General features: G+C 38.5%; 1 protein-coding gene across 1 annotated transcript in view; it reads left to right on the forward strand.

Moving 5' to 3' along the window:
* The window catches only part of LOC128647180 (G-protein coupled receptor 54-like), a 190079-nt gene that overhangs the window by 153780 nt on the left and 11132 nt on the right, over window positions 1-25167 (forward strand). Inside the window, exons 2-3 of the mRNA XM_053699965.1 lie at window positions 15205-15329; window positions 24467-24602. Coding sequence (XP_053555940.1) covers window positions 15205-15329; window positions 24467-24602 — 261 coding nt within the window. The remainder of the gene's footprint in view (window positions 1-15204; window positions 15330-24466; window positions 24603-25167) is intronic.

Raw genomic sequence — 25167 nt, forward strand, 5'->3', positions numbered from 1 at the left:
GGCAAAGGATCTTAGAGATAGACTTCTTTTGAGAGGATACAGTAAGAGGTCTATTAAAAAGGCAGAATATAGAGCAAGACAAACCCCCAGACATGAACTACTCAACAAACAAAAAGGTACACATTCCAGATCAAGTGAGATTTATAACCACTTACAACCAACAGACTAAAGATGTTGTAAAGATCTTACAAGATAACTGGCACATATTGAAGGCAGACCCTATACTATCACCTTTATTAGGTGATAAGGTACTAGTAAGCTATAAAAGAGCCCATGACCTAAAAGCCTTGCTAAGTCCAAGCCATTATGCTGGCTCTAAAATGAAAACTCAATTAACCCAAGGGTCTTTCAAATGTGGTACATCAGTACCTGTAGTTTCATGCAAAAAAAAATATTCAATCATCGATTGATTTGACAAACCACATATTAATTGCCATACCAAAGGGGTGATTTATGGTCTTCAATGCAAATGTGACAAATTCTATGTGGGAATGACTACTAGAAAGATCAGAACCAGGTTACAAGAGCACTTAAGAAACATTAAAAATGCTCAAAAAGACACCCAGGCAGGCAAAACAATTACTTCCATTGCCAGAAATGTCTTCTTAGTGCATCAATTGAGACAATCAGATCTCCAATGCTTTGGATTACAGAAAATCAATCTAGGAATAAGAGGTGGTGACCTAGAAAAAACACTATTACGGGCTGAAAGTAGGTGGATATTTCTGTTAAACTTAGTTCATCCACATGAGTTAAATGAACAGAACAACTTTGTTTCATTCTTGTGAGTCTTAAGCACCTACCACTTTTAACTCTTCAAATCCAACTAAGCAATACCTACTTATATGAAGAACATCTAATTATTAAAAAATAGCGCATCTGTTTCTATACTTATGTAACTGTCCTAATAATGATTAAGACAAAACAATTGCTTATATCTTGTCTAACAAAAATACATTAGGACTTCTGGTTTATGAACACCTTGATGATACATAAATGAACATAGAGCTCTATATTTATTTGGATTTAACATAACTAATCTATTAGAATAAGAACCTATCTTCAAGTCCCCCTTTTCTCCCTTTGCTTTCCCCTCTAGCCATTATTAATTTTGTGCAGCATCCCTTTTTTCCTGTTGTATCACTTCACTGATTTTCACTATTTTACACTGTTGTTTTTCCCAGTGTTTATCCACACCCCCTATTTCCCCTACCACTGATTATTTTACATTCTCACAATCGCAATTATATTTATAATTTTCAACATGAATCACAATACATGTTAATGTAATCACTCTCCTTGGTATAGTACAAGTATCACTCATCAATCACATAGACACATTAGCCATTGAGATCACACACATTCTATTATGATAATAGTTGTATCATCTTATCACAGTGTTTTACATAGTATTTCCCCATCGGTGTATTTGTATTTATTTTCCAATATATTTATAAATTACTGTATTCATATATATACTGTTGGTGTTTCCTTGTCAATACAATGTCAACTGACTAGCAAAAGACACCTAGGCCTCTAGTTATGAAGCTCCGTAATTGTCTTGCATTCGCCGGCCCAATACGCTCGCCTAATCTTGCCTCACATCGCCGCCGCAAACCTGAATACGTTCACAAAAGTTATCAAAAAAGCTGTCAAAAAGCTGCGCACTAAGTACGGTGCGATGAGCAGCGGAATGTGATAGTTATCACTCATCTGATCTCGCTGCTCTTTGGCTTTTCTACAGCTTTATTGATAAGCTGTCACTAAGCACCCACACTATACTATAATGTTCTACCCCCTATACCGTCGCCCCCGGAGACCCCTGCAACTAAATAAAGTTATTAACCCCTAAACCGCTGCTCCTAGACCCCGCCGCAACTATAATAAATGTATTAACCCCTAAACCGCCGCTCCCGGACCCCGCCGCAACTATAATAAATGTATTAACCCCTAAAGCGCCGCTCCCGGACCCCTCCGCCACCTACATAATACCTATTAACCCCTATCCTGCCCCCCTATACCACCACCACCTATAATAAATTTATTAACCCCTATCCTGCCGATCCCGTACCCCGCCGCAACTAAATAAATTGTTTAACCCCTAAACCGCTGCTCCCGGACCCCGCCGCCACCTATATTAAACTTATTAACCCCTATCCTGCTCCCCCTACACCGTTGCCACCTATAATAGATTTATTAACCCCTATCCTGCCCCCCTTATACCGCCGCCATCTATATTAAACTAATTAACCCCTAAACCTAAGTCTAACACTAACCCTAACACCCCCCCTAACTTAAATATTATTTTAATAAATCTAATTAAAAATTACTCTTATTAACTAAATTAATCCTATTTAAAACTAAATACTTACCTATAAAATAAACCCTAATATAGCTACAATATAACTAATAATTATATTGTAGCTATTTTAGGATTTATTTTTATTTTACAGGCAAATTTAAATTTATTTTAACTAGGTACAATAGCTATTAAATAGTTATTAACTATTTAATAGCTACCTAGATTAAAAAAAGACAAATTTACCTGTAAAATAAAAATTAACCTAAGTTACAATTAAACCTAACACTACACTATCATTAAATAAATTATTCCTATTTAAAACTAAATACTTACCTGTAAAATAAACCCTAAGATAGCTACAATGTAATTAATAATTAAATTGTAGCTATTTTAGGATTTATATTTATTTTACAGGTAACTTTGTATTTATTTTAACTAGGCACAATAGCTATTAAATAGTTATTAACTATTTAATAATTACCTGGCTAAAATAAATACAAAATTACCTGTAAAATAAATTCTAACCTAAGTTACTATTAAACCTAACACTACACTATCATTAAATTAATTAAATAAATTAGCTACCTACAATTAAATACAATTAAATAAACTAAACTAAATTACAAAAAAAAACACTAAATTAAAGAAAATAAAAAAAATATTACAAGAATTTTAAACTAATTACACCTAATCTAAGCCCCCTAATAAAATTAAAAAAAAACAAAATAGTCCCTACCCTATTCTACATTACAAAGTAATCAGCTCTTTTACCAGCCCTTAAAAGGGCTTTTTGCGGGGCATGCCCCAAAGTAATCAGCTCTTTTGCCTGTAAAAAAAAATACAACCCCCCCCAACATTAAAACCCACCACCCACATACAGGCAGACATCTTCACCCAAGCGGCATCTTCTATCTTCATCCATCCGGAGCGGAACCATCTTCTTCCCAGCCAACGCGGATCCATCCTCTTCAACCGACACCTACTCGCCGAATGAAGGTTCCTTTAAATGACTTCATCCAAGATGGCGTCCCTCAAATTCTGATTGGCTGATTCTATCAGCCAATCGGAATTAAGGTAGGAAAAATCTAATTGGCTGATTCAATCAGCCAATCAGATTCAAGTTCAATCCGATTGGCTGATCCAATCAGCCAATCAGATTGAGCTCGCATTCTATTGGCTGTTCCGATCACATGTTTAATATAGGTGGCGGTGGTGTAGGAGGGGCAGATTAGGGGTGTTTAGACTCGGGGTACATGTTAGGGTGTTAGGTGCAGACATCTCCCATAGGAATCAATGGGATATCGGGCAGCAGCGAACATGAACTTTCACTATGGTCAGACTCCCATTGATTCCTATGGGATCCGCCACCTCCAGGGCGGCGGATTTAAAACCAGGTACGGTGGGGCGGAAAAGTGCCGAGCGTACCTGCTAGTCATTTGATAACTAGCAAAAGTAGTCAGATTGTGCCAAACTTGCATTCGGAACATCTGGAGTGACGTAAGAATCGAACTGTGTCGGACTGAGTCCGGCGGATCATAGCTTACGTCACAAAATTCTACTTTTGCCGGTGTGTAGGGCTTGATAACTTAGGCGAATCAGCCTTGCCACAAATACGCTGCGGAATTCCAACGTATTTTAGGTTGACGGCTTGATAACTAGAGGCCCTACTATCTAGATCAGTGTTTTTCAACCAGTGTGCCGTGGCACACTAGTGTGCCGTGAGAGATCCTCAGGTGTGCCACGGCAGACTGACAACAGTGACATATTTTTTAAACTTTGCTTGTTTTTTACTCCCAGTGCAGGGGTAGTTTGTAGGAGGCATGGCATAACAGCACAATACATACAGTATGTGTGTGTTTGTGTGTTTGTGTGTATGTGTGTATATATATGCTGTATTAGGCTACAATGTGTGATTTTTTTTAAATTTTGGGATGGTGGTGTGCCACAGGATTTTTTAATGTAAAAAAGTGTGCCACGGCAAAAAAAGGTTAAAAATCACTGATCTAGATGTCTTGACAGCAGAGGATTTAGTGATAGGATGCCGGCAATACGCAATGGATTCTGTTTCATGCTGACATCACAAGGAGGCGTGGTCTACTTCGACACACAATATAAAGTTAGGAGCGCAACGCACGCTCACCCTTTGAAAAAGCCGGTTAGCAGCGAAACATGTTAGGGATTTGGTGATGAGTCTGGGAGCTCCTGTGTTTTTAGGGCAACTAGGAGGATAACTACCTTATGACTTATTTCTAGACTATATTATTTTGGAGCACTTTCACTACATCGAGGCATTTGATAGAGAGTAACAGTGTACTAGCTAACGAGCTTATACTAACAGCTTATTATCGGCAATACCAGAGCTGTTGTGTGCTTTTTTCTCTCTCTCATGCCGTAGTGAGAAGGCCATATGATGGTATACAGTATGTTGTGATGTAACTCTCCAAGTTGTGTATTTAATAGTAATACTGAAGGCAGAGGTACACCATACAATTATATTCACTATTGTGGCTGGACCCTATTTTGTTTGTTAGACTGTTCAAACAAGTAGTTGCAACTATTGTTGCCACAATCTATATACTATTTGATCTTGACTTCAAATGCATAATCTTACATAACGCTCCAGCTTCATTATATGTTATACCAACATAAATTATGCTGTGATGTGATATAATATATGGGCTCTTAAGGGAGTGCAGCATATAGCATCAGCTGGCAATTTGGCAAACTGCTAAGACATAAACGGCTCTATATATATGAGCACCTATCTTGAATACACTTTCCCTGAAATCAGATTCTCCACAAGAGTCAGAGCTCCATTTAACAAACAGACATATCTCACACAAGTAGATATATTACAGCTGTGGAGCGTAACCGCTCAAGTCATTAGAAGCAGAAGAACTGCAATAAATTTGTAACTACACGTTATACAATATTTAACTCTAAGTCAGAGTGTATAACCTATATACGTATATCTTCTCTTGATCCACCACAGTATATTGGTTTCAAAGGGAATTTAGTATACAGCAGTGGTTGATAATCCTATGAACGATTAAGACTCTCTATATATGAGCATTATAATTTAATATGCTGCCCTTTAAATCTGATTGTTTATAATGGGAGCCTGAGCTCCAATTCACTTCCTTTGTTGGAACTTTCTCTCCTTGTACCTTAACCCCAGTTTACACCAATCACACTGATACATCTATACAATCTCTAACTATTACTGGATTCTTGTCTCCATTGGTATTCTATGCATTACTGTACTTACTATTGTATCCTCCATATTAGTTATAGTTTTAAATCGTATTTCCCAGTTTTAAGTTTGCGTTTTACTAAAAGCTATGTTTTAATAAGGGAGAACTCTTTCTTGGCCCATTAGTGCACTGCCAATTTGTGATTACTTGACACCTTAGACTGTGTGAGTACTATTGTGTATTCTCTGATTGACTACTTTTTTCCATTCATCTCTGCTTGTTAATATTAATAATACACCTACAGGAGCAGGGAGATTGACGGTATATGATCTATGTGTATAAAATGTTTAATGTATATGTATTGTATAGCATAGAGTTAGAATATGCATGTAAACTCTAGGCGTAAGAAACGTGTATTGTGTCCTTGGAATTTTTTTTTTACTTATTTGAAAAATGCGATTGCACATTCACAATATTAATAATTTTCATAATATTGAGAACACAATTGCACATTTGCAATATTCATATTTCCATAATATTAAGATTGCATGATCGCATTATTCATATTTCATAATATTGCAATCGCAATTGTGCAATCATGTTTTACTTATAATATTGCGATCACACTAGGAAATGTGTTCTGTGTTCTATATTAATATATATCTATATATAGCTCTGTATTAAAGGAATACTAAAACCACATTTTTTTCTTTCATGATTCAGATAGAGCATGCAATTTTAAGCAACTTTCCAATTTAGTCCTATTATCAATTTGTATTCGTTCTCTTGGTATCTTTATTTGAAAAAGTAGGAACCTAAGCTTAGAATCCGGACCATTTTTGGTTCAGCACACTGGGTAACGCTTGCTAATTAGTGGCTACATTTAGCCACCAATCAGGCAGCGCTATCCTGGTGCTGAACCAAAAATGAGCTGGCTTCTAAGCTTACATTCCTGTTTTTCAAATAAAGATAACAAGAGAAGGACGAAAAAATTGGCAATAGGAGTAAATTAGAAAGTTGCTTAAAATGGCATGCTCTATCTGAATCATGAAAGGGAAAATTGGGTTTAGTATCTCTTTAATATATATTAATATTAATATAGAACATGTTTGCTACAGTGCGATTGCAACATCAGAAGGAAAACACAAATGTGCAATTGTGAGCACAATATTATGGAAATATTAATATTGGAAACGCGCAATCGCATTCTTAAAATAAGTAAAAAAACATGCCTAAGAACACAATACAAGTTTACATACATATCATAACACTATACTTTACTATACATATACATTAAACAATGTACTGTATATAAATATTTCATATACCACATCCTCAGCTCCTATAGTTTTAATAGGAAGCTTTTTTTCTTTAATAACAAAGTAGATCACAGACATGATGAATATATAGGCGTTCTGTGGGAGTCACCTGTATTTAAATTGTGAAACATTGTCGTGGTTTTCTAATATTCAAAGTACTGTCCTCCATCTCTTAGCTATACCTTGTCAGCCATATGAGTCTTGTCTGATTTTCAGTGGTGATATTTCCAGTGTGACAAATCTAGTACAGTGAAGCTGAATATACATTTGCATAATATGAAGTATTACTACATAGAAAACATTTTTTTTATTTTCTATTTTGTTAAAACATGCTTTAAAGATAGCACACACCCCTCCCTCCCGCGCCGTCTACATCACAGCTCAGTGGTGATGTTGGCGGTTTTTGCTATTGGGAGACACATTGCCACTTGTCAGCACAGTAAGGTTCCGCCTACTTTTTTTAATATATCGCCAGACCGACGCAAGAATGGTGAACCCAAACAGGCTATTTCTCGTTGGTCTGACAATGTTTTGAATATCGAGCCCTCTGTCTCTCATTGTATGCAACAACAAAGGTCTGTCTCTCTCTCTGACACAACAGAGTGGGAATCAGTTGCTCTGTGCTTGCATATTTATGCCTTCCATAATCCTACCAAACTAGCATTTAGGATTGGTCAGAAAACAAATCACAGGCTGACAGAAACATCAATCAAAATCACTAACTTCCTGATCTCTTTCGATTGGTTTCAGGCTGCATTTAAAGAAAAATGAATCCAACAAATTAATGTATTAATTCAATTTTATTTGTTAATTTGTTTATTTGTTAAAGGGCTAGTTTGTTATTGTTATTAGTTTGTTATTCATCTTTGTTAAAAAATAAATTACATTTTTTTTTGTTAAAAACAGCATTAGTTTATTAACAAATGCACGTCTAATGAGAACTGTTAAAATCCCATTTTAGAAGATATTATAAATTGCCTCATTTTCCATCTAATTTCCCGTACTGTTCTTCTTCATTTCAGGGGCGTGATCAGATATAGATCGTAGTTTGCGGCGCAAGCGAGGTATCCTGCGTCGCCCGCAGTTTCAGCTCGCAACTCTAGCTATCCAATATTCAGCGCCGTCAGATGCTAAACTGGCGTAAGTAGGAAAAACCGGCGAGCAGGCAAAATGTGCGCAAATACACATTTTAGTCGTCGCAAGTACTTGCGCCTGTATTTTGTTCACGTAAAGTCTCAATAAAGTGTAGTTTTATGCATATTAGCCTACGACTCGTAAAAAATAACGCCAGTTCTAAGAGATGCGCCACGAAATGACAAGATTCAAAATTCAGACTTAAACCCCTGTGCAGCCGCCATTTTCTTTAGTGTGTTTGGTTGGTTCTTGGAGCTACAGCACACTACAGTGAGTAGGAGAAAGTCGTTGCATAATATTTAGTTAGGTCGGATTTGGAGGATTTGATAAGCTTGTACATTTACTGTCACTTTTTTACATATTGCACACATTTTGCATACACACATATACAAAATACACAACACTTTTTTTTTATAACACCTTACACATTTTATTTATCTTTTACAGTTTGAAAGGCTGAGTGTCTGGTTGTGATTGTGTGTGATTGAAGTGGGAGTGAGTGTGAGTGTGTGAGTGTGTGTAGTGTGAGGATGTCAGGGAGAGCTAGGGCTGGGGGGAGGAGGGAAGGGGAGTTGCAGGGAGAAGATTATGGACAGGAGGAGCAGCAGGGTCCCCGTCAGGGAGTGAGCGGAGTGGGGAGAGGGAGAGCCAGAAGGGAGGATGGGAGTGGGGTTGCCCCAAGGCCAGGCACACTTAGAAGAGGGATAGAGGGTGCACATGGGGATAGAAGGGGGGAGGAGGGAGAGGATAGGGAGGAACCCACACCAGGGACATCCCAGGGAGGGAGCCAGGCGGCCCAGGACGAGGAGCGTATGAGGTGTCCTAACTTCAGTTTTGCAGAAAACCTCGCTCTAGTCCAGGCTGTCCTGGAGAACCATAATGCCCTCTTTGGACAAGAGAAGGGCAAAGGAGTTGCCCGTAGGCGTAAAGATGCTTGGCAGAAGGTGGTGGAGGCCGTCAATGGTGTGTCCCAACAGAGGAGGAATGTGGATGGCCTAAAGAAGAGATGGAATGATTGTAAAAGGAGAGTCAAGGAGAAGATGGGCCAGGAAGCAATGTCCCAGAGGGCAACAGGAGGTGGGCCTCACTATGAGGCGGAATACAACGAGTGGCAGGAGCTGATTCGTAGGTCCCTGAGCGTCACAGCAGTCCGTGGACTTCCAGGGGCTCGTGACTCAGGGGCTGCAACATCAGCACAGCATGCTGGTGAGTAACATCCCACACCCCACTATTATATGTATTTGAGTTATAACATCCTATATTGTCACACATTCATGTACACAATGATGGTATTTTGCTTACTAACAACAAAATATACAATGAGATTTAACATTAAAGGGACATGAAACCCAAATAATTTTATTTCATTATTCAGATAGAGAATACAGTTTTCAACAACATCCCAATTTACTTCTATTATCTATTTTTCATCATTATTTTCATAATCTTAGTTTATTAAATATCAATGCACATGGGTGAGGCAATCACACGAGGCATTGTTGTGCAGCCACCAATCATCAGCTTATGAGCCTATCTAGAAATGCTTTTCAGCTAAGAACATCAAGAGAATGAAGCAAATTAGCTAATGGAAGTAAATTACAAAGTTGTTTAAAATTCCATGCTTGGCTAGCTGAATCATGAAAGAATAAATATGGGTTGCATGTCCATTTAATGCTACTTAACACATTGAAAATCATGATATGAGGTGGAATAGTGAAATACTAACATGTCTCAGGCCACAAGCCACATGTAGACTTTTCAGTAAATGGACATTATAGTCATCACAACCATAGTGTCACTTAAAGAACACATTTTCTCCATCACTGACATGTACACAGAACTATTGTATGAAGCACATACATGTATACTTGCATATTAAAAACCATCATATCACAAATCTCAATGTGCACATGCATGTTATAGAGTTTGACATGAGAATGTGGATAGGCCCTAGCATGTACATTGTATGCCCACATGGATATATATCTGACTGTACTAATCCCTCTCATCATTTGACTCCTCCACAGAACCTCCCAGTCACCAGGGTGCCAACGCCCATGCATCCCCCTGCAACACTGGATCAAAGTATATCTCCACCTCGACCACCGGTCCAGAGAGTCAGCAGGAGTATGCCAGGCATGACATGGGTTGGACTGCCTCAATTGAGAATCCCAATGTTATGCCGTCTGCATTACAGGAGGATACCTGGCAGGAGCCCTGGCCGGAGGAATATTCCTTTGGCTTGGAGGGGGAGCCACGCCAGCCCCGAAGGGTAGATGTCTTTACCCCCCACAAGAATATCATGCCACTCAGGGATTCTACCAGCAGGCTGAGTGGATGCACACCATCAGCCAATGGGACTATCAGTCCATCCGGACATCTGCACCATCGGCAGCAGTTGGAAGAGCTCCACCAACTGAAATTCATCGCCCTGCACCCCCAGCTGAGATTCCGGGGCCTGCACCCCCAGCTGAAATTCCGGGGCCTGCACTCCCAGCTGAAATTCCTCGCCCTGCACCCCCAGCTGAGATTCCGGGGCCTGAACCCCCAGCTGAAATTCCGGGGCCTGCACCCCCAGCTGAAATTCCTCGCCCTGCACCCCCAGCTGAGATTCCGGGGCCTGCACCCCCAGCTGAGGATCAAGAAATGGAACCAGTGCCTATAGTCCCTGCTGGGGAAGAGCCCATGGATCCACTGACTTCCGCCATGGGTGATGAATACATTTCCCTACAGAGGAGGCAAACATTGACCTGTGAGAGTCTAACGTCAACCTGCGAGAGAATGCAGAGGGACCAACGCAGGTTCCATAGGAGCCAACAGCGATTACAACAGCGTTCCATTGAGCTGCAAAGGGACATGGCAGCATCTGTAACTGCTATGGTACAAAACCAATCACAAATGCTGAGAGTCATTTCGGACATGCAAATCCAGAGTGACCACAGATGGAGGGAACAGAACCAACTGTTGGGTGTGTTGGTGGAGCATTTCACCCACCAGCAGGACATCGCCTCAAGCATCTCATCTGTGACCAGCACTCCTACTGGATCCACACAACCCAGGAGAGGCAGGAGACCCACTCCAGGCCCCTCAGCCCCCTCATCTAAGAGGCCTAAAAGAAAATAAATCTTGTTCTATTTCATCCTAAATCTTGTCCTCTGTTATTTACCATATAATTGTCATCCACATCCATGTGAGGTGTGTTTTAGTACAGTAATATTGTTAAAACATATAATAATACCTGTGTTGAAATGGGCAAAAAAGGTATTATTATCATGTTCTTCTGACATATTCCTGTTCGATAAACCACATCACATAGTTGTGTACGAACTGGTACATATAGTAATATTCACTTCTAAGATGTAAATCAAGGTTTCTCACATCCAATATAAATTGACACGTTGGTATATATAACTAATAATGTATTTAAAGAAGGTGTGAACATAAGGTATAAATATCCATTATCCTCATTCTTAATGATAGTGAACTAAATATGAATGAAAAAAATGAGAAATATACAGTAATTAGGGTTGTTAAAGGGACATGAAAGCAAAATGTTTTCCTTCATGATTTGTAAAGAGCAGACAATTATAAACAACTTAATAATTTGCTTCTATTATTTATGTTGCTTCATTCTATTGATATTCTTTGCTGAAAAGCATATCTAGATATGCTTGGTAGCTGCTGATTAGTAGCTGTATATAGATGCCTCCTGTGATTGTTTCACTGTGTGCATTGCTATGTCTTCATTAAAGTATATCTAAAGAATAACTGAAAATAGGTAATCGAAGTAAATTTTAAGGTTTTTTAAAATTATATTCTCTATCCTTAATCATGAAAGAATATGTTTGGGTATAGTGTCCCTTTAAGGGAAGGGGGTTGGGATGTAGTAGTTTCACTTACATGCAGTGGAAATCCAAAGTTTGAAATTCTGCAAGACATGATATATACACATGCAATGGTTGGTGAGGTACTGTCAAACATCATAATACATGTGAATGTTACGGTTTACTGTACTTATGAATAAGTAACTTACAGGTGAAGTATTCCCAGATGACATAATCCCTCACTTCATTCCCCCTCAGTGTCCCCCTGTCCACATCCTCAGGTACAGGAACCAGATGCTGCTGCTGCTCTGGGTCAATGTCCCCCAACAAACGTGTGTCCACAGCCAATGTTGTGTAGAATACAGCAAGCATTGACAATGGAACACACTTTGTTGGGGTTATACTGTAGTGCTCCGCCTGTAACATCCAGACACCCTGAACCTGGTTTTTAATAGGCCAAAGCTCCTTTCAATGACATTCCTTGTTCTTATGTGTGCCTCCTGGTACCTGAGTTGTGGCTCTGTAATGGGGTGCACCAAGGGGTTTTAATAGCCATGGTCTGCAGCCGTACCCTGCGTCACCTGTCATGTAAACATATGTGTTTGGATTACTACAGGTACATCATTTGTGCATTATAAGCAATCTACTTTTATGCCAGTATTAGTCTAGACCAAAAATCTATTTTAAAGGACCAGTCCAACACAGTAGATTTTCATTATCAAAAAATGCAAGATAACAAGACAATGCAATAGCACTTAGTCTAATATCAAAGTTATTTTTTATGACAATTTAGTGTTATGTATTTTGAAAACTCCCCTGTACCATGTGACATCCATCAGCCATTCACAAATGCATACACACTTATTCTTGCACATGGTCAGTAGGAGCTGGTGACTCAAAAATATAAAAGATACAAATACTGTGCACATTTTGTTAATGGAAGTAATTTGGAGAGTTTATTAAAATTAAAAGTCCTATCTGAATAATGAAAGTGCAATTTATACTAGACTGTCCATTTAATAAGAACCTGCAATTGTTATCAGCTTTATAATTTACTTAGATTAGATCAATTTCTCCATTCTATAGATAACTTTTGATGACAAGCATATTAGATATGCTCAATAGCTGCTGATTGGTGGCTGCACATAGAAGCCTCATATGATTGGCTCATATATGTGAATTGCTATTTTTTAAAAATAAGATATCTTAAGAATAAATACAATGAGATAATAGAAGTGAATTGTAATGCTGTTTAACATTGTATTCTCTATCTGAAACATGAGATTAAAATTTGTGTTTAGTGTCCCTTTAGTAGAAATATACAGACAGAATGAAGGTACTCACCAAGCAGCCATCCTCCCGAGAGTGTTCCATTTTCAAACATATTGAATAAGGAGGTCTGGCGCAGGATGTAGGAATCATGTGCACTCCCCGGGAAGCCTGCATACACATGTAAGAATTTCAGATTGGTATCGCAGACCATCTGGCAATTCAATGAGTGAAACCCTTTCCTGTTAATATAGAGGATTGTCTCCTCATGTGGGGCCACGATACGCACATGTGTGCAATCAATTGCCCCCATGACATTGGGAATACCCCCCAGTCGATAGAAGCCTTGTTTAAGACGGTTCCATTCCTGGGGGGTACGGGGGAAATGAATGTATCGTTGTGTCTGGTTATCTAGAGCAGTCAGAACCTCCCCTAGAATCCTGGAGAAGGTAGACTGCACTAGGCCAGACACAAGCCCCTCTGTTGACTGGTATGAGCCGGTTGCCAGGAAGTGTACAACACACAACAGCTTCTGCATACCAGTCAGAGCTCGGTTCCTATACGCTTGAGGGTCAATATCATCCTTCAAGACCTCATATAGGTTAATGAGGCTTGCAGAAGTCAAGCGATACTTTTCCCTGACCTCCACTTCTGTCATCCCAAACAGGGTGACCCTAACCCTGTGTACCCTTGGTGCTCTTCCCCTCTGCTGATGCCTTCGTCTTATAGGCCCTGCTGACCTATGGGCAGCTGCAGCAACAGCAGCATGGGGAGCACCAGGAACAGGGACAACAGCAGGAGGAGCAGGGAGGGCAGCAGCAGCAGCTGGAGCAGGGACAGCTACAGCACCATGACCAGGGACCTCAGCAGCAGGGATACCATCCAAAACAGGGGCTTGTAGGGGTTCCAGCACCCCTTGTGCCCCACGACACTGTCTCACTGTAAATGCAATATACTGCAAGGGAAACATGGTGGCTAATGAGGGTGTGCATTTGCAGGTGTTTTAAGGCTGCAGGTGAGAGGTTGTGCTGTTTGTGATTGGTTGACACACTTGCAGGGGCAGGAATAATAAATGCTTTTAAGAGGTTAACTATTTGTGAACAAGCTGCTGCTATGTATATTGTTAAGCATGCATTTGTTAGGCCTTCAGAGAGTTACGTTGGTTTCTAAGTCAGTGCAAGGGTTCCTGCGCCTTCAATTTGTGGCGAGCTGAGAATGGAGTAGATTTTGTTAAATCTGCGCGCGTAAGTCCTTACGCCGTATATTGGATAGCAAATTGCACGTGTTTTGTATGTCAGTCTATGGGCCAAAAAACTACGGGCGACGACAGAAATCTACGCGCGTAACTTCTAGCTTACGCCGTATATAGGATACCAAACCCGCGCAAATATTGGCGTCGCCAACTTTTGCGGGCGACGATTTTTATCGGATCGACCCCCAGGTGTAAATCTCGGAAACTAGAAAACAGTGCTTTCTTAGTCATTAATTTAAAATAAAAAAAATACAATTAAAATATTAACAGTCAATATAATCATTGAGCAAATGTGTGTAGTGTATCCATCATGCCTATGTACAAATGGCATTTTGTATTGTTTACCAGTTATCAGGATGGATTTGCATTACAATAGGTTAATCTCATACATGTAAATGATTATATTACTTATACACTGTACAAAAAGGGGTTGATTATTTAATGTAACCTTAAAAGGTATAAAACAACCATTGTATTTGTCAGTTTCTGTTGGATTAACAGTTTCAATCCCAATTACAATTTAACAGTCAAAAATACATTTTTGGGGAACTTTTCTAGTGACAATGCTGACTCTTGGCTGTGGGCTTTTAGCCCTCTAATCTATTTTGTATAGTGATCACTTAAAAAACGCACTTCCCATCCAAAAACCAAAACCTTGTTGTCAGAGCTGATATCAGAAATACTGGCATTGACCCGCTCTAGAGTGAATAAGAAGAAAAACATCTCTATTTGTATTATAGTGTACTAAGCAATCAATGTTATATTTACCTTTCCTGAATCCTATAACAGACTTTGTAGAACCAATTTTTCTCACAGTTGTAGCTCTTAACCCCAGCAAGTTTAAATGAGTTCAGGTCACTGACTTTTCAACTTTTTTTAATATCATTTTCTTTTTGCTTTTCTCCAACAGTTAACCTAGCTATCACGGATATTACATTCCTGGTGTGCTGTGTGCCTTTTACTGCCAGCCTCTATCCACTGCCCAGCTGGGTGTTTGGCGATTTCATGTGCAGGTGTGTGAATTATCTCCAGCAGGTATGTACTGAATTAAACATCAATATAACGTTAAAGCAAGTGAAAATACATAGTGCTATGAATGATTTGTTTAAAGGGACAGTAATTCACAATTCAGATATAGCGTGACATTTTAAACAACTTTCTATTTTACTTCTATTATCAATTTTGCTTAGTTCTCTTGGTATCCTTTGTTTTTGAGTAATCCTAGGTGAGCTCAGGAGCGTGCACGTGTCTCTAGCCATCTGGCAACAGTGTTTGCAGGAATGATTTAAAACAATGTTATGGATAGATGCAAACTCTGCTGTTAAAGAGTGACTGTAGCATTCTATAGCAGCTGTTTGCAACTATGTATAACATTGCTATAAACATTGTAGCAAACATAGCTCCTAGGATTACTCTTTAACAAAGGATGCCAAGAGAACTAAGTAAATTTGATAACAGGAGTAAATTGAAATGTTGCTTAAAATACCCATTCCATTTAAAGGGACAGAAAACCCCAAAACTTTCTTTCATGATTTGGATTGAACATACAATTTTAAATAACTTTCCAATTTAGTTCTATTATAAAATTTGTTTCGTTATCTTGTTATCATTTGCTGAAGGAACAACATTGCATTACTACCAGCTAGATTAAATCATCTAGTTAGCCAATCACAAGATACAAATGTGTGCAGGCACCAATCAGCACCTAGCTCCGACTAGTGTGGATATGTGCGTATTCTTTTTTAGCAAGGGATACCAAGAGAAGGAAGCACATTTGAAAATAGAAGTGAATTTAAAAGTGTCTTAGAATTACATGCTCTATCTGAATCATGCAAGTATAATTTTGACTTTCCTATCCCTTAAATTTCAATTTTGACTTTACTGTCCCTTTAAGCAAAACATGAAAAAGCATTCCCTACAGCAAAATGACTTTGTTACAGGGTAATCTCTTTGTTTAATTTACTTAAATTAATTATAAAATGTTAAACAAGACTTAAATTGACGGGGAACTTTAATTCATGAAAGGCTTTGTAAACTCTTACGGCTAGATTTAGAGTTTTGTCGGTAAGGACCCGCGTAGCTAACGCCGGCTTTTTGCTGGCCGCACCATAAAAATAACTCTGGTATTGAGAGTCCACATAAAGGCTGCGTTAGGCTCCAAAAAAGGAGCGTAGAGCATTTTTAACGCAACTTCAACTCTCGATACCAGAGTTGCTTACGGACGCGGCCAGCATCAAAAACGTGCTCGTGCACGATTCCCCCATAGGAAACAATGGGGCTGTTTGAGCTGAAAAAAAACCTGCAAAAAAGCCGCGTTCAGCTCTTAACGCAGCCCCATTGTTTGCTATGCGTAAACACTTCCTACGTCTGCACCTAACACCCTAACATGTACCCCGAGTCTAAACACCCCTAACCTTACACTTATTAACCCCTAATCTGCCGCCCCCGCTATCGCTGACACCTGCATATTATTTTTAACCCCTAATCTGCCGCTCCGTAAACCGCCACTACTTACATTATCCCTATGTACCCCTAATCTGCTGCCCCTAACACCGCCGACCCCTATATTATATTTATTAACCCCTAATCTGCTCCCCACAACGTCGCCTCCACCTGCCTACACTTATTAACCCCTAATCTGCCGAGCGGACCGCACCGCTACTATAATAAAGTTATTAACCCCTAATCCGCCTCACTAACCCTATAATAAATAGTATTAACCCCTAATCTGCCCTCCCTAACATCGCAGACACCTAACTTCAATTATTAACCCCTAATCTGCCGACCGGAGCTCACCGCTATTCTAATAAATGTATTAACCCCTAAAGCTAAGTCTAACCCTAACCCTAACACCCCCCTAAATTAAATATAATTTTAATCTAACGAAATTAACTCTTATTAAATAAATTATTCCTATTTAAAGCTAAATGCTTACCTGTAAAATAAATCCTAATATAGCTACAATATAAATTATAATTACATTGTAGCTATTTTAGGATTAATATTTATTTTACAGGTAACTTTGTATTTCTTTTAACCAGGTACAATAGCTATTAAATAGTTAAGAACTATTTAATAGTTACCTAGTTAAAATAATTACAACATTACCTGTAAAATAAATCCTAACCTAAGTTACAATTAAACCTAACACTATACTATCATTAAATTAATTAAATAAAATACCTACAATTACCTACAATTAAACCTAACACTACACTATCAATAAATTAATTAAATACAATATCTACAAATAACTACAATGAAATAAACTAACTAAAGTAAAAAAATAAAAAAGAACTAAGTTACAAAAAATAAAAAAATATTTACAAACATAAGAAAAATATTACAACAATTTTAAACTAATTACACCTACTCTAAGCCCCCTAATAAAATAACAAAGACCCACAAAATAACAAAATGCCCTACCCTATTCTAAATTACTAAAGTTCAAAGCTCTTTTACCTTACCAGCCCTGAACAGGCATGCCCCAAGAAGTTCACCCCGATAAGTTAAATATAATTTTAATCTAACGAAATTAATTAACTCTTATTAAATAAATTATTCCTATTTAAAGCTAAATACTTACCTGTAAAATAAATCCTAATATAGCTACAATTACCTTACCAGCCCTGAACAGGGCCCTTTGTGGGGCATGCCCCAAGAAATTCAGCTCTTTTGCCTGTAAAAATAACATACAATACCCCCCCCCCAACATTACAACCCACCACCCACATACCCCTAATCTAACCCAAACCCCCCTTAAATAAACCTAACACTAAGCCCCTGAAGATCTTCCTACCTTATCTTCACCATACCAGGTTCACCGATCCGTCCTGAAGAGCTCCTCCGATGTCCTGATCTAAGCCCAAGCGGGGGGCTGAAGAGGTCCATGATCCGGCTGAAGTCTTCATCCAAGCGGGAGCTGAAGAGGTCCATGATCCGGATGAAGTCTTCATCCAAGCGGGAGCTGAAGAGGTCCATGATCCGGATGAAGTCTTCTATCAACGGCATCTTCAATCTTCTTTCTTCGGGAGCCATCATCTTCCATCCGACGCGGAACATCCTCTTCTCCCGACGCCTACTAGCCGAATGAAGGTTCCTTTAAGGGACGTCAATAGAATGCGAGCTCAATCTGATTGGCTGATCGAATCAGCCAATCGGATTGAACTTGATTCTGATTGGCTGATTCCATCAGCCAATCAGAATATTCCTACCTTAATTCCGATTGGCTGATAGAATCCTATCAGCCAATCGGAATTCGAGGGACACCATCTTGGATGACGTCATTTAAAGGAACCGTCATTCGTCGTTCAGTCGTCGGGCAGGATGGATGTTCCGCGTCGGAGGTCTTCAGGATGCTGCCGCTTCGCTCCGGATGGATGACAATAGAAGATGCCGCCTGGATGAAGACTTCAATCGGATGGAAGACCTCTTCTGCCCCGCTTGGATGAAGACTTCGACCAGATCATGGACATCTTCAGCCCCCCCTCTTGGGCTTGGATCAGGACATCGGAGGAGCTCTTCTGGACCGATCGGTGAACCTGGCAGGGTGAAGACAAGGTAGGAAGATCTTCAGGGGCTTAGTGTTAGGTTTATTTAAGGGGGGTTTGGGTTAGATTAGGGGTATGTGGGTGGTGGGTTGTAATGTTGGGGGGGGTATTGTATGTTTTTTTTTACAGGCAAAAGAGCTGAATTTATTGGGGCATGCCCCGCAAAGGGCCCTGTTCAGGGCTGGTAAGGTAATTGTAGCTATATTAGGATTTATTTTACAGGTAAGTATTTAGCTTTAAATAGGAATAATTTATTTAATAAGAGTTAATTAATTTCGTTAGATTAAAATTATATTTAATTTAGGGGGGTGTTAGTGTTAGGGTTAGACTTAGCTTTAGGGGTTAATACATTTATTAGAATAGCGGTGAGCTCCGGTCGGCAGATTAGGGGTTAATAATTGAAGTTAGGTGTCGGCGATGTTAGGGAGGGCAGATTAGGGGTTAATACTATTTATTATAGGGTTAGTGAGGCGGATTAGGGGTTAATAACTTTATTATAGTAGCGGTGCGGTCCGCTCGGCAGATTAGGGGTTAATAAGTGTAGGTAGGTAGCGGCGACGTTGTGAGGGGCAGATTAGGGGTTAATAAATATAATATAGGGGTCGGCGGTGTTAGGGGCAGCAGATTAGGGGTACATAAGGATAACTTAAGTAGCGGCGCTTTGCGGTCGGCAGATTAGGGGTTAATTATTGTAAGTAGTTTGCAGCGACGTTGTGGGGGGCAGATTAGGGGTTAATAAATATAATACAGGGGTCAGCGGTGTTAGGGGCAGCAGATTAGGGGTACATAAGTATAACGTAGGTGGCGGTCGGCAGATTAGGGGTTAAAAAAATTTAATTGAGTGGCTCTTAACTACTGACTTTTTTCTGCGGCTGGAGTTTTGTCGTTAGATTTCTAACGCTTACTTCAGACACGACTCTAAATACCGGAGTTAGAAAGATCCCTTTGAAAAGATAGAATACGCAATTTACGTAAGGGGATCTGCGGTATGGAAAAGTCGCGGCTGAAAAGTGAGCGTTATACCCTTTTTTGAGTGACTCCAAATACCGGAGTTAGCCTAAAACCAGCGTTAGGAGCCTCTAAAGCTGGTTTTCACGGCTAACGCCAAAATCCAAATCTAGGCCTTAATTTTTTAATAATTACACTTTCATGTCTTCATATATTCCGCCGTTCCTCTGCACGTAACATTGATTATTCAGGCTGTAGCGAATTGTATCGTGCCCCCTTTGGCATCCAAAGGGGGCACAATTTACTTGCTGCAAGTCAAAGGGGGCATCGTACGATTTGCTACAGTCTGAATTGTCACTGAAATAAGAAATAGAGTATCTGTTACGGGCAGAGGAGCTGCGGAATATATCAAGACATGAAAGTGTAATTATTTAAAAAAATAACGGCTAGATCACGAGTTTTGTCGGTAAGGCTGTGCGATGCTAACGAGCCTTTTTTTCTTACCGCTCCCTTAAGCCAACGCTGGTATTACGAGTTTTCTGCAAGCCGGCGTTAGCCTCAGAAAAGTGAGCATTGAGCAAAATTTAGCTCCACATCTCACCTCGATACCAGCATTGCTTAAGTCAGCGGTAAGCTGGCTAAACGTGCTTGTGCACGATTTCCCCATTGAAAACAATGGGGCTGAGCTGGGTGAAAAAAAACTAACACCTGCAAAAAAGCAGCGTTCAGCTCCTAACGCAGCCCCATTGTTTCCAATAGGGAAATTAATTTTATGTCTGCACCTAACACCCTAACATGAACCCCGAGTCTAAACACCCCTAATCTTACACTTATTAACCCCTAATCTGCCGCCCCCGCTATCGCCGACACCTACATTATAATTATTAACCCATAATCTGCCGCTCAGGACTCCGCCGCCACGTACATTATACTAATTAACCCCTAATCTGCTGCCCCTAACATCGCCGAACCCTACAATATATTTATTAACCCCTAATCCTCCCCCCTCAAGTCGCCGCAACTATATTAAATTAACGTCGCCGCCACTATAATAAAGTTATTAACCCCTAAACCTAAGTCTAACCCTAACACCCCCCTAATTTAAATATAATTTAAATACATCTAAATAAAATAACTACAATTAAATAAATTATTCCTATTTAAAACTAAATACTTACCTATAAAGTAAACCATAAGCTAGCTACAATATAAATAATCAGCAAACACAAAATGGAACTCCAGCACTCCAAAAGTTAAAAAGGCAATATTTATTAAGCAACGTTTCGGGGTCACAGCCCCTTCCTCATGCTATATTTTTATTAAATAACACACCAACATTTAAATACCCTTCACAAGGCGCCAAAATGCACCTACATTGGGAAAATGTCTCCCCCTAGTGGTCATCTGTGACTATTACACTGGGTCTATGTAATTTAATGTTTCATATAGAGTACTGACCACCTATTTAAAAGCAATACACAATATACAATAATATAGAAGAATGTGGATGCAGTTTGATTATAAATTGTACTAACTATACTAGACAACAGTACACTTACTTACAGGAGTTCTAAACTAATTAGGGATATATTAAGAGTTAATAACAGTTAAAGGACTTTTTAGATCATAATGAGTGTCAGAATTATGATGAACTAAAGTCTTGTTATCCAATATTATATTAGAAATAAAATGTTATATTTAGAAAAAGCAGGACAGATCATAGTCTCTATTGAGACCCTTAGGTTGTAATGTGGCAAGTTGATGTATCCACCACATTTCCCTTTGTTGCAGGAGACGTTCCCTATCCATACCATTTCTATTAGGGCCCACATGGTCTATGATCTGCCACCTCATCTGACTGACACTGTGACCTTTCTCCAAAAAATGACTTGAGACAGGGGCCTCTTTATTTTTGCACCTAATGTTTGATCTTTTGCTTTCTGATTACAAATATTGTAAATACAAACGTTAAATGTTACCATCACTTTAAGGGTTACCTAGAAAGGCTGGCAATACCATTTTATTTAGTTTTGGAATACCAATTTATTCAGTATTAATGGTTTGTGTTAAACATGCTTAATTTAGGATCAGATAGCTTTAGATTTTTTCTGATGCTGGTTTCTACAAGATAATTAATCTCCCTTAAGTCCCTGTTGCTGAAACCTCTATTACACAATATATTATAGATTCTTGTTGGGAAGTGCAACTTAACCCTATAAACTCACTTAATAATGGGACACTGTTCTCAAATTATTCCCTGCATCTAAACATATTGCATATTTGATTTTGCATTAAAATTATGAAGCTGTTTAACTTTAAATTGAAATTAATGCAGCAGTATCAACTGTGTACTTCCTAATACAGGTTTACCTCGCTCATACAGCGGGTAAGGACCTGGAGCCGTGCTATAAAGTGAAAACTTACTTAAAGTAAACCAGGGCTGTTTTAGCTTTCTTTTTACTAGTCAATGTGTTTAAAACATGTTTGATCTAACATATATTAGGTGTGCAATAGTTTAGTTTAACACTAGCACAGTACAGTATTCAATTAGTATTCAATACAAACTGTACAGTCTCTGTAAAATAGTGACAATTAATGCAGTAACATGTGTGTTGTAAACAGACTGAGCTGCGCATAACAAAATGGTTCAAGCCGCCTTTGTCGCAATTTCACATTGAGTATAGTAATGTTTCAAAATCCTTGGAGGTTAAACTTCATCTCCATATTAGCGTTATATTAATGAAGCGCTATAAAGTGAGGCATACCTGTACACATTTGTGCATTTCCCTCCTGATAATGCTCAATGGTTAATAGGTACTTCCCATTAGCGTTATCAGCATTAGTAGAAGGAAGTAACTATTAGCTTATAAGTATAACAACAAGTGATAGAGCTATGTTAAACAGCTTTAACTTTATATTAATTCATGCAATACAAATGCCAACCTGCTGCTCTGAACATATATTGAGTACAGTATCTATTAAATTCCTGGGGTGCCACCCAAGACTGCAGATATGCAATAAATAGTGTCCATTATATAAACTGTCTTATATCACCAAGTTCCCTGTTATCTTCAATCTAAAATTTTAATTGTCTCCCCTTTTAGACCATCAGTCCCACACTATAAATCTGTTGAGAAACCGTATCTGCACACTTTGTGTCCACTGCCTTGCCACTAAATTCTGTTTACTTATACACATTCAGCCATTACTGTATCCTGCTTTTTCACCAAAATAATGTCTGTGCAGCTTTCTCATTGACTAGACAAATTTGAACTTTCTAACTAATTATGTCCCTGACTTTACTTGTTACATGCCCTCCCACAATCCCCTGTTCACTCTGTAATCCATTGTGAATGTCTCTACAAGTATATTAATTTGGCTAGAGAATAAACTAATGCATATTGACAATAACATACAAAGCCTTTATAGAAACATACAAGTAGGAAATTTCACTTTGTATCAAGTGCAGGCTATTTTATTTACTTTTACTGCATTTGTAGGATACAGTAGTATCAGCCAATCAGCAGCTGATCAGCTGAATACTTTTTGTGTGAATGATAATTGAAAACCCTCAGCCTTTTATTTTATGCAGTTTAATTACCATTAAGGTTCTCTAAATTACAGAGCTGTTTTCTTTTTACATTTATGGCCATTTAAATATGATGCACATGTTTACAACTCAAATTTTATCTGAATTTTCCACTCCTCTCATTCTCTTTTAGTACAATCTCAGACACAAATATAAAAATAAAGGCCATGTTATGGTGACACTTCTGTTGCAATCTAATTTTAAAAATGACCAACTAAAGTAAGCCTGGACACTGTATAAGTGTCTCTAGGGCAATGGTTTTCAGACCTCCCTATGAAGCCTTATTTTGAGGATATTGGAACTTGAGCACAGGTGAAATAATCAGCTGATTAATAAACATGGTTATTTTACCTGCTCTTGGCCAAGGTAATCCTGAAAATCTGGCCTGTTAGGGAGGCCTGATCTAGGATATGGTCCCCTGTTCACAGTATATGGAACTGTATCAAATAAGTCTGAAATTGTTAATTATATTGTCATGAGATTTCTGAGCTTTTCTTTTGTAGTTAATTCTTTATCTCTGTGACATGGAATATTGTGTCTGCCACTTGTCTTCTGCTTATCAATAAAAATATGCAACAGAAAGCAATAAAATAAGTCCTAGCAGATTTAAAGGGACAGCAATTTAGGGATACATATGTAGCAGGGTTAGCCTTGATATGCCTGCAATGTGCTTTTTCAGTTTAATTAGAAATTCTACAATTTTTACAGCTAAATGTCATGATGTTGCATAGTTATTTTACTATTTATAACTAAACTTGTTATTTCTGAATGAGTTATAGGTGTATAATCATTTTTTATGCAAATGTATGTTAATTAGTATAAACAGTATTTATTTTTTTCCCAAGAAAAACAACCCTATGTATAGCTGGCATTCTAAATATTAATTTTGTCTGATACACTTCTAGCATACCAAAGATACTTTTTTTTCTATTAACTTGGTTTTATATTTTAGGTTAAGAATGCCTGACGAATGGACCTCAGTGTCCTGAAAGCTTGCAATTGTATCCACTATTAGTTAGCTATTAAAGGCATCACCTGAACATCGCTTTTGTTTTTTTCTTACAAAAGGATTTTTATTTTCTTAGGTTACTGCTCAAGCAACATGTATAACTCTTACGGCAATGAGTGTTGACCGCTGCTATGTAACAGTATATCCACTGCATTCACTGCGTCACCGAACCCCTCGTATGGCCATGGCAATTAGCCTAGGCATATGGATAGGTAATAATGAATTGTGTATGATATGGGGCAGGGCATCATAACTACACAATCTGAAAAGCTACTGTCCAGGTGTTTTGGGTAGCATAAATTCTCCATGCTTTTACTACACGTGATTTAATTTATCACAAGAACAATATATTAATGATTATATATTTATGTGGTTGGTTTTTACATTGCTATGCTAGTTAATGTTACTAAATAATGTTTTTTTTCCCTTCTGTAGCCCTTTTCAAGATATTTTACATTACTTTATATGTAAATATTGCAACTAAATAAAGTAACTTTATATTATAACGCTTTTATCTCTACCATAACTTAAATGAATATTGCTTTTGTCCTGTAAATGAGCAAATCAAACCTACCATCTGCGGATGAGAGCTAATAAATTTGAAACAGCTGCCTGGAAGTAGTTCTATTTTTTCTGAATCAACACCATAATGTGATGCTGTGTTTAAACACTGTACCAGAAGCAAAAAGCATGAGATATTGTATATCTAATTTGCATACATTACTCAAAATCCTCTGGTGCCTTGGTAACAATACAGACTAATTCTGAGGAAAAGCC

Source organism: Bombina bombina, chromosome 2 (assembly GCF_027579735.1).
Source record: "Bombina bombina isolate aBomBom1 chromosome 2, aBomBom1.pri, whole genome shotgun sequence".
NCBI lineage: Eukaryota > Metazoa > Chordata > Amphibia > Anura > Bombinatoridae > Bombina > Bombina bombina.